Here is an 11563-nt window from a genome sequence, read left to right on the forward strand (position 1 = left end):
ACCCTGTTGCTAGTTAGCCAACCAGCAACGGGCATGAAACTGTATGCAGATGGAGAAGGGCAATCACCCTTAATGGGCGATCAATGGTGAAGGGCAATCACCCTTAATGGGCGATCAATGGTGAAGGGCAATCACCCTTAATGGGTGATCAGGATATGCATAGGGGATTAAGGGGGGGGAATACAAAGAACACAACATGCATCTTGGCAGTTATCAGCAGGACCGAAGGGAAGCCAGGAAGGAAAGTCAAGGACTACCAAGTACCAATAGAAACCACTGATGCTTCAGAATCAGAGGCCTTGCAGAAAAGTGTTTGCAATTCTTTCTGTGGAGTCCTTGGTGCACTATGAGCTTGGTGGGGGTTTTTTTGCAGACCTTTCATTACCCAATTAGGTAACATCATCAATGATTCAAACCCCACCCCCTTCTAGCACTGATGTTACCTAGTTGGCTAATGAAACACCTGCAAGAAAACCACAAAGCTCAGAGAGCATCAAGGACCCCACAGTCCAACCTTGAGCTACAAATATTCTGTTATAGGCATTTCTTTCTGAATAGGGGAATTAGAGGCCAATCTCTCTCTCTCTCTCTCTCTCTGTGTGTGTAGGTGTTCTCTGTCATCTAGGGTAGGGTGTGCAAGCTGTGACCCATGGATCATATTTTTTGCAGCTTTCAAAGCTTCTCAGATTGCACTACCCAAATTAGTAGGAAATGAGCAAATTTTACCAGTGTGCTTTTCAGCTTTTTAAAAATATAAGTAAAATTAGGGTATTACTCTCCAATAGGCTTACTAAGCCTATTTTTACTTTAAAAAAAACCCCAGTCCCTCCTCCTCCTCCAAAGAGGGAGAGAAAGGAGCTCAGAAGTTCTTGTCCTGTCTCTTAAAGGGATAGTTCTCAGCCTCCAATACAAATGAAATAAAATCAGCTATTGCCAGAGGTGCGCTAATCTGAAGCTATGCAACTATAGTCCTGCTATTGAATCACCATACAGGTAGTCCTCAACTTACAACCACAATTAGGACCAGAATTTCCATTGTTAAGCAATTAAATGAATTGTACCCAATTTTATGACCCTTTTTGCAGCAGTTGTTAAGCAGTTCACTGCAGTTGTTAAGTGAATCATGTGACTGTTAAGCAAATCGGGCATCCCCCATTGACTTTGCTTGTCAGAAGGCAACTGGGAAGGTTGCAAATGGCGATCGCATCACCCTGGGACACGGCAACTAAGTACATCACAGATGCCAAGTCCCTGAATTTCGGTTACGTGACTGTGGAGATGCTGCAATACAGGTAGTCCTTGATGTACAACCACAGTTGAGCCCCAAATTTCTGTTGCTAAGTGAAACATTTGGTAAGTGAGTTTTGCCCCATGTTACAATCTTTCATGCCACAGTTGTTACGTTAGTAACACAGTTGAGGGTGAAGGTTCATTCTCCCAGCTTGTGGGTTGGTTTCTGAACATTTCATTACCAGGCTAGGTAACATCTTCAGCAGAGTTTAGGGGAAGTCAGTGTCAGTGCTCCTCTCTTTATAAGGGCTTGTGATGGGTCAGTGGGTCTTGTGATGGGTCAGGTGTGGGTGTGTCAAGTGAGGGTCTTGTAATGGGTCTTGTAATGGGTCAAGTATGAGTATGTCAAGTGAGGGTCTTGTGATGGGGTCAGGTGTGAGTCATCAGTGAGTCTTGTGATGGGTCAGGTGTGAGTGTGTCAAATGAGGGTCTTGTAATGAGTCTTGTAATGGGTATGAGTGGTAAGTGAGTGGTAAGTGAGTGATGGGTCAGGTGTGATAGTTCAAGTGAAGGTCTTGTGATGGGTCAGGTGTGAGTCATCAGTGGAAGTCTTGTGATGGGTCTTATGATGGGTCAGGTGTGATGGGTCAAGTGAGGGTCTTGTGATGGGTCAGGTGTGGGTGTGTCAAGTGAGGGTCTTGTGATGGGTCAGGTGTGGATGTGTCAAGTGAGGGTCTTGTGATGGGTCTTGTGCTGGGGTCAGGTGTGAGTCATCAGTGGGAATCTTGTGATGGGTCTTGTGATGTGGGTGGTAGCGTGGCTGATGATTTTTGTGCTTCTCCAATCAAACTGGTGCTTTTTGGTGTCGGTGTGGGTAGCGATTAAGGATTTGGGATCGTGGCATTTGACTGCCAGCCGGTGTTTGTGGATTCTGGTTTTAATTGATGTGATGTTTGTCTCACGTAGAGTTGGTTGCAATGGTAACAATTGATTTTGTAGATTACATTGTTTCTTTCATCCTTCTGTATCTTGTCTTTGGCTCTGGATAATTCCTAGCGGAGTCTGGCTGTGGGTTTATGGGCTATTGCTATTCTTAGCGGTTGGAGAATTCTGGCTGTCATTTCCGACACCCCTTTTATGTATGGTAGGGTTAGTTTTTGCATGGTTGTTGGCTGTGTGGTGTGTTGTGGTTTGGGTGCTGTGTGTCGGAATGCGAAATTTTTGGGATAGCTGTTACAGAGAAAGACGTCAAGCAGCCATTTCTCTTCTGCTTTTCTTAATGTTGTGCTACTGCAGTATGTCCTGGCCTTTCTGAAGACAGTCTGGACACAACTTCTTTTGTGTGGGGTGGGGTATTTGCTTGCAAAGCTGAGGGTCTGGCCCATCACAAGACCTACCATAGACCCTCACTGAACACACCCACACCTGAAGCCGTTACAAACAAAACACTGACACTGACATCCCCTAAACTCCGCTGAAGATGTTACCTAGCCTGCTAACAAAATGTTTGGACACCGACCCACAAGCTCGGAGCATGAACCTTCACCCTCATCCTCCACCTGAGCTACAGATATTTGCCACTATTGCAAGTAATACGGTTGTTAAGTGAGCCCAGCTTCCCCATTGACTTTGCTGGTCAGAAGGTCGTAAAAGATGATCACATGACCCCGGGACACTGCAGCCGTCATAAATACATGGCACTTGCCAAGCGGCTCGATTTTGATCACGTGACCATGGGGATGCTGCAATAGTCGTAAGTGTGAAAAATGGTCATAAGTCACTTTTTTCAGTGCCGTTGTAAGTTCGAACAGTCACTAAATGAATGGTTGTGAGTCAAGGACCGCCTGTAGTTGTAAATGCAAAGATTGGTTCCAAGTCATTTTTTTCAGTTCCATTGTAACCTCAAATGGTTGCTAAACAAATGGTTGCAAGTTTAGGGGTTTTCCTTTTTTCTTTTTCTTTTTCTAATCAGTCCATTGTCACCCTCTCTGTGCCACAGGCCTCAGTAACATCATCGGCGTCATTGTCTACATCTCGGCCAATGCTGGTGATCCCGGCACAAAACGTGACGATGAGAAGAAGAGCCACTATTCTTACGGCTGGTCCTTTTATTTTGGTGGCCTTTCCTTCATCCTGGCTGAGATGATTGGCGTGCTGGCAGTCAACATATATATCGAGAAGAATCGTGAGGCCCATTGCAAAAGCCGCACAGAACTCTTGAAGAACCCTTCTTCCTCCTCAGCCATCTTGCGTCTGCCCAGTTACCGTTTCCGATACCGCCGCCGGTCACGTTCCAGCTCCCGCTCCACCGAGCCATCCCAGTCTCGAGAAACCTCTCCTGTTGGCCTGAAGGGCTTCCCTTCCACCGACATCTCTATGTACACACTGTCTAGAGACCCGTCCAAGGCCAACGTCAGTTCCCTCTACAGCGGTGCCAGTGAGACCACCTCCACAGGGGCAACAACCTCCGGGGCAACCGGGACTGGTGGCGGATTCTTACAGTTGCACAACACCTTCCCCAAAGATCCCGGAGTGACAGTCACGGTGACTGGGCCTGGGGTAGCAGGAGCCACTGGTACCCTGGGTAAAGATGCCTCCTCCAACACCAACACACTCAACAGGAAGACCACGCCAGTGTAGGGATGGACTTAAGAGAGGAGAGGGCATGGGAAGGAAAAAAGGGGAAGAAAAAATACTGTTCAGAGGACATCAGGCGAGTCAGAATGTTGAGAAGCGAGAAATCAATCCATCCAGTGAGCATTTTTCTTGCTTGCTTTGCTTTGCTTCTTCATCTTCTCCCCTCCTTCCTCTTCTTTCCACTCCTCTCCCTCTTCCTTCCCCTCTTTCCTCTCTGCTCCTCTCCTTCTCCTTTCCATTCCTCTCTCTCACCCTTCCCCTCCTTTCTCTCCTTTCCATTCCTCTCCCCCTTCCCTCCATTCTTCCCTCTCTTCGCTCCTCTCCTCTCTCTCACCCTTCCCTTCTCTCCTTTCCACTCCTCTCCATCTTCCCTCCACTCTTCCCTCTCTTCCCTCCTCTCCTCTTTCTCCCTTCCCCTTTCTCTCCTTTCCACTCCTCTCCCTCTTCCCTCCATTCTTTGCTCCTCTCCTTCTCCCCTCCCCTTTCCTCTCCTTTCCATTCCTCTCTCCCCTCCCCTCTTTCATCTCCTCTCCTCTCTCCCCCTTCCCCTCCTTCCTCTCCTCTCTCTTTCCTTCTTCTCCTTTCCCCTCTTCTCCCTTCATTTCTCAATCCAACCACCCAACCACCTAACCAGGAATTTGCTTCCCCTGATTCACCCAACCACAGGATCCAAGACCACAATTTTAGTGGAGCAGAGATGGAGGAGTCAGGCTAGGCTCAGCAAGAGGCTTTCAAAAAGGGGTGCAGGGATCGCCTGCTCTTTTTCCCCAGATCAAAAGAAATTACTCAAACATCAGTTCTTTCAAGCAGGCACCTTGAGGAGAACCAGAATTGATGGTGGAATACTCAAAAGCAATGCTGTGATTATTTACTCTGTAGTTGTGGGGAAGAAAGGTAATTCTTCTTACACACTAAGTGAAGACCTCTCCTACAGCCTGCCAAGGGACAGGTATGGATGAAGGCCCAGCCCCCACTCCTAAGCCTCCTACAAATGGCTTCCACAGCATACTGTGCCAAATTTGGGGCTGCAGTGTAGATCAAGAGATTATTTGTTTCCTCCAGGGGTGAAAGGAAACCCTCTCTTCCACTGCAGCTTAATTAAGGGCTGACAAAAGTTTGTGCCAAAACAGTGCTGGAGAAAAGCGCGCGCGCACACACACACACACACACACACGGGTTTGAAAATCGAAATGGACCTACTGCCCCCTAGTGGTTGTCAGAAGTATTTCGAATCCACTAGCTTTGCCATATTTCCTTCCTTTTTATCCTTGACTTTGGCCCAACTCTTAAGATCGAGCCATAGCTTTTCCTGAGATGAAGCTGCCTCTGGAGAAGAGGGAATCCTTGCTGTATTATAAAATTGTCCCTTGTCCATATTGAATGACATTCTGCCAATTAGTGTTTAAGAAGAGACTGGACAGCCATTTGTCTGAAATGGTGTAGGGTTCCTGCCTGAGCAGGGGGTTGGACTCGATGACCTCCAAGGTCCCTTCCAACTTTTTTTATTATTATTATTATTATTATTATTATTATTATTATTATTATTATTATTATTATTATTATTATTATTATTATTATTATTATTATTATTATTATTATTACCCAGATTTTTCCCAATGTTATTATCTTCTTTTCTACATCTGGAAGAACCTTAAAACAAAGAAACAGAGATGGTTTATATCTCTGCTTAGTCCTACCTACCCCAGAATCAGCTTCCTAGGAAGACTTTTTACATATATGATAAATTTATAAGTGCACAGAAACAAATATATGCATAGAGATATTTATGAAGAGACTATTGAAATTATTAAAATGTTTCATAGGACTTGGTTAATGAAACTTTTGGTCGGTAGTGAAACACAGGATCTTCCTTACCCTCATATTTCCTTCACTGGTGGATGCTTTCCCTGAATCTGCAAATCCTCACTGCCAACCTCGCAACTCCTTGTTATACCACTGCAGCACCCAGGGATCCCTTAAGGGCCGGGGCAGTGTTTTTCAACCTTGGCAACTTAAGATGTATAGACTTCAACTCCCAGAATTCCCCAGCCAGACCCATTGGTTGGGGAATTCTGGAAGTTGAAGTCCGTGCATCTTAAAGTTTCCCAGATTGAAAAACACTGCTCTAGTGCATAATTTATATACTACTACCCCATCTCCCACTTAGTGACATTCTCACCCAAAATTTATTTTGGCTACATCCTGACTACAAATCAAAAGCTGAAAGTTGCTGGTTTACCAAGATTATTAAAGCCTATGTGGGTTGACTGGCAGTCAGGTGCCAGATAGATACTGTTTTATTTTTATTTTATTTTTTATAGTGACCCTGAAACACGGACTCAGGGAAGTTTTCTGTAAATAGATATTAGTAAAATGGAGAACTGTAATCTAATATATACGGAAGTGGGATGGAAGAAAAGCTGGTAACATTCCAAAATTAAATGTAAATTAAAAGATTGATCACCAGAATCTTACTTCTCCTTCCATGAATGAGAAGTACTATAGACCAAACGATCCAAATTCTGCAATATATTAAACAAATATTCAAATCAGCTGAAACTACATAGGCAGCCCCATGGAGGCTGTTGCAATCTTGCTTGGTTAGTAAGTATAATTAGAAGCAGTAGAATTGTGACTAAGCAAACTTACTGTCTGGTTGTTCAGTGAATTAGTATCATTCTGGCTACTGAATTTTGCTTTGGAATTCACAGGTTACAGAATTAATAGCAAAGTCCTATTTGTCTTTACTATATTAGCCCTACTCCTAATGGGGCTTATTCCTTAGTAAGCAAGTTTAGGATTGCCACTCTAGGGTCACATATGCAGAATTCCAGGCCAGAAGAGAAGGTGATTTGACTCAGCTCTCATCATGATACCATTGGAAGACCTGAGGTTAGAGATAAATTAGACAGTTAGAATAATTAACCAGTGGAACGACTTGCCTCCAGAAGTTGTGGGTGCTCCACCACTGGAGGTTTTTAAGAAGAGATTGGACGACCATTTGTGTGAAATGATATAGAGTTTCCTGCTTCAGCAGGGGGACTAGAAGACCTTCAAAGTCCTTTCCAACTCTGTTATTCCTTTATTTTGTTAAATTATCATGGAGAAAATCTATCTGTGTGGTTGCTTGGAATAAAAAATGACTTGATGGCATATAATCAATCACTTGTCATGAAGAGTAACTAAAACCTTTGAACAATTTATTGTTTGGGTAATAGAAATACAGTTTGCCAAGATGTTCATTAGGGACATGCTTTGTTCTTTCAGTAGCTAATATTATGGGAAAGCCATGTCTCTAAAACAGTTAAAAACTGTTAATTGTCTCTTTACTGTTTCCTCTAGCCTTTTGAGAACTAGTATTTTTTTCTCTCTTACGTTTTAATGAAAATGTATTCTTTGTTCGGAGGCAGGTCTTAGAAAATGTAGAGAAGGGTGAGATTTTTTATCATTCTTTTTGTGACAATGATATCATTTTTTAAAAACTCTTCAGAAAGAAGGACATTTAAAATGTGGAAAGAGAAAGGGGACACTGTTCAGTGGAAAGGCATCATCTGTTCCAAGTTTTTCTGTATAAAGTGGGTTTATAAAAAAAGTATTCAAAATACAAGAAGAAAACACTGGCAAATATCCAGTGAGTGTGCTACACAGAGAAACTCATAGCTGGAGGGAAAAACAATAGAAACATTAACAACGAAAGCACTTGTCTGTCATAATAGCAACAATCAAATGCATGGATTTTTACTGGAATCTACCTTTCAAATAAAGTCCTATGAAAACACTTTCTGGGAAGATGTTATTGAAGGGAAAGAGAAGCATATCCAAGCTGTGAGTGGTAGAAAGGCCCCCCCACGTGTTGTGAGCCTTGAGAATAGATAACTCATTCAGGGGCCTGTGAAAGAAAACCAATGATTTAATATCAGAGTGTCTACAAGGTAGGGTAAAAAAATGTCAGGGTGGGAACTGCAGTGGTATGATTGAAAATCTACCTGGTTTTTTTATGTGCACATACAAAACAGGTATAGCTTTTATTACACCTGTTGAGGCCACCTGGTTGATTTTTTTTTTTTTTGCCCTACAGACACCTCTGCAACATATGGACTTTTTTTAAAAAAAAAAATGCTAGTCTGTCTAGAATGGATCTGGCTGGCTGGGTAGAGCAAGACTCATGCACTTTTCTTATACACATATTATCCAGTTTATTTTTGCTTCACACCTTCAGGTGCTTTTTTTTCAAAAGGCAACAGGACTTTCTTTGTTTTTTCCTTTAAAAAACAAAGGAAGTCCAATTGCCTTTTGAAACAAAAAAGGACCTTTGAGACAACGATGACCTGGATGACTGAGAAACTCAGTCACATTTTCTTTAGCAAGAGTAAGTTGCCAAATTGCCAAAGAAAGGGTTAAGAGGGCTTAATTCCATCCGCAAACCTTGCCTACTGGACTTAATTGCAACCCAACTGTGTGTGGCATTTCCCATTTGGGTAGCTTTTGATTCAGCCAATATTTCAAATATATAAATTTGTTAGGCCAGTGATCCACTGCCAATGCTCAAAATCACTCATTCCCTGGCACCTGCTGGATGCGCATCTATAACATATGTGCAGTCCTATTTGAAACACAAATTTAAAAAAAACTAAAATTCACTCATTCCTGCAAATCCTATTCCTGGGTTGACAAAGTACAATTGCCCTGTTCACATATTGTATCATAGCATTTCCAAACAAATAATATATATTCATTTGGTGCTGGCCCCATTTTAGCCTTTTCTAAAACTCCAACTCGCCACCCTGTTCTTATGACATGTTTAACTACGTCAATGGGCAAGTTAGAAAATACAAAGCAATGAATGAAGTGATTCTGACAATTAATCATAGCAGCTTAGTTATGCCATTCGGCCTACTTTGTTGCTGCCTGCATCTTATACCCTGTCACTAATACAGGTAGTCCTCAACTTACGACCACCATTGAGCCCAAAATTTCTGTTGCTGAGACATTTGTTGAGTGAGTTTTGCCCCATTTTATGACCTTTCTTGCCACAGTTGTTAAGTGAATCCCCGCAGTTGTTAATTTAGTAACACGGCTGTTAAATGAAACTGGCTTCCCCATTGATTTTGTTTGTCAGAAGGTTGCAAAAGGTGATCACATGACCCTGGGACACAATAACGGTTATAAATAAGAACCAGTTTCCAAACATCTGAATTTTGATCACACGATCATGGGGATGCTGCGAAGGTTGTAACTGAAAAATGGTCATAAGTCACCGTTGTAACTTTGAACGGTCACTAAATGAACTGTTGTAAGTCGAGCACTACCTGTATGTTGTGCTCTTTCTGAGACCTCTCTGCATAGATTGCACCTGGGTCCTGTCTAGTGTGGTAGACTCCTGCATCGATGGATCTGGTGCTTAGTGCCTGTTCTTGTGCGGCTATGATCAGTGCCTCAGTGCTGTGTTTTAATCTAGCTCTTTCCAGCCCCTGGCAGGATTTCCCAATGTTTGCCTACCCAGCTATCTGTACATCCAATGCAGGGTCTTGTCTTTTCAGGGCGTTTCCTCCCTTTGATCATCCTCCCATGTCTGCTCCTGATGCCTCAGAGACGTTCCCTCAGAGCCCATCTTAGGGTGAAGTATTCATGGAGCCTTTGAGTTTCATCCGGGACAGTGTTTTTTGCATTCAGCAAATCCTGACCTCCTTCTGTCCGGCTGATGTACAGTCTCTGGATGTTTTTCTTCTAGATCAAACTTTAAACTGCCAGAATGAAGCCACCTTCCTGGCTTGTTGTTGCCCCCAAATAAGTCATGTTTCTGGTAGTAGCCAACATACCAGCAGACGGGTCGAGCTCTGTGTCTCTCCACATTCACACGTGTCTCTGGATGTTGAACTTATGGGACTATTTAGAGGAGGGATGAATCAGCTTTTTGATGATTCAAGTCATACTACAAGCCAGTCTCCTGAAGCTTTTTTCCATCAAAAACCTTAGTTTTTGCCTACTCACTCCCCACCGACTTCCCATTAATTTATGTCTAGATTTTAGAGCACTGTGTGCCTTCCGCGGATTGCCAAATACAACACATTTTTAAAATTTAAGAGTTTTACTGCTGAGGTGCTGCCAGGAAAAGGTGCACATTATTTATATAAGCAGCAAGAAAAAGAAATCAAACCAGACGGTTTTCTATAGGTCCTGCCAAATGAAGGGATCCTGAAAGTGACTACATCTGCTTTTTTAAAAAAGAGGATCAGATTGTGTGTGTGATTAGCACCCCAATGATATTTGGCAGAGGAGGAAGAAAATGTTCTCTTTTCTTATTTTTCATAAGATGATTGAGGGGCAGAAATAATATATATTCTTCTTTTGCTTTTTTATAAATGTTATTGCTTTTAAAATAATGACAGAAAAAGAAATAAAATGAAGGGAACAAAGCACAAAGATACATACATTATCCTTTACATTACTGAAATTCATTTTCAACATTAAGCAAAAATCAAGAACAGAAGGGCATAACCTCATACTGACAGGAGGGACGTTAAAAAGTAATATTCAAAAGTATTACTTCATAGAAAGAGTAGTGGAAGACTGGAACCAACTTGCAGTGAAGATAGTGGGTCAGTAACTGAACATAAAATATTCTTGGGATAAACAGATGTCCATCATCCAACAAAAATGTAAAAAAAAATAAAAAAAATAATTAAAAATATTAAATACATAAATTAAAAAGAACACAAAACACAAAAACCGAAGGCTTCCGGTGGTCAGGCGATGGCCGATGGAGGCTTTTTACAAGCCTCCCGTCCGGGACTGCGTTAAAGCCGCCGAAACAGCGTGCATCAGCTGTTTGGTGGCTTGAGCTTTCTCTTCGGGAGAAGGAGAGAGGGCGAGTTCACTCTGAGTAGGAGTAGAGTTCCCTAATCCCCCTAGGAGCATTCCAGGGGGACGAAGGTGAGAACTCCTCCGGAGCTCAGAGCTTTCTCCGCAGCTCGGGATGTCTTCATTTGCAGCGAAGCCAGACGTCATCTCCACCTCTGATATTTATTCAGATTTTTAATCGTGAGTAAACTTATCAACAGACAGAACTGGCCAGGAAAACTGGACTTTGACTGATAAAGACTTTAACTCAGAAGATTTAAAGACATTCTTCTCAATTGTTATAATTAATTTGAGAAGAAAATGGCTGCGGACAAGCCGTTTCTTTGTTTCAAAGGAAAACTTTTACTTCTCTTCCGGTTGTGGATTGATACATTGTAAAGACCATTTTGAACTTCTTTGAACTTAAGAAAAGTTTGGCTAAGCACTTGCTGTTGTGGATTGATACTTTGAAAAGACTCTTTTAAATTCAAGGAAAGTTTGGTTAAACAGCTGCTGCTTTCTCTTGTTTTGGATTATTCTCAGAGTGCTTTCAGAATGGCTTCTAAACGTACTGGAACTTCTGCAGTACCTAAAACAGCTATTTCTTCCCCAGTTGTGCAAATTACACAACAGAAACCTAAAACTCCTCCACCTTCGCCCCCCCCCCCATTACTCTTAAAGATTTACAGGAATCTTTGGCACAAGTTTCCAAGCAAATAGTACAGCAAATGAGAATGGAAACAGAAGAGCTTCTTAGCAAAAAACATGATGAATTGTGCGAGAACATGTCACAAATTTTTCAAGGCTTTGCAGTTCATGTAGAACGTATAGAGGGACGGGTGGATGAAGTGGTGGA

General features: G+C 42.4%; 1 protein-coding gene across 1 annotated transcript in view; it reads left to right on the plus strand.

The window, feature by feature from the left end:
* The window catches only part of LOC107288144 (voltage-dependent calcium channel gamma-8 subunit-like), a 24483-nt gene extending 20613 nt beyond the window's left edge, over positions 1-3870 (plus strand). The window contains exon 4 of the mRNA XM_015816729.1: positions 3230-3870. Coding sequence (XP_015672215.1) covers positions 3230-3870 — 641 coding nt within the window. The remainder of the gene's footprint in view (positions 1-3229) is intronic.
* Positions 3871-11563: the final 7693 nt, after the last annotated feature.

This window comes from Protobothrops mucrosquamatus, unplaced genomic scaffold, assembly GCF_001527695.2.
Source record: "Protobothrops mucrosquamatus isolate PMUCROS unplaced genomic scaffold, P.Mucros_1.0 scaffold487, whole genome shotgun sequence".
In the NCBI taxonomy this organism is placed as follows: domain Eukaryota; kingdom Metazoa; phylum Chordata; class Lepidosauria; order Squamata; family Viperidae; genus Protobothrops; species Protobothrops mucrosquamatus.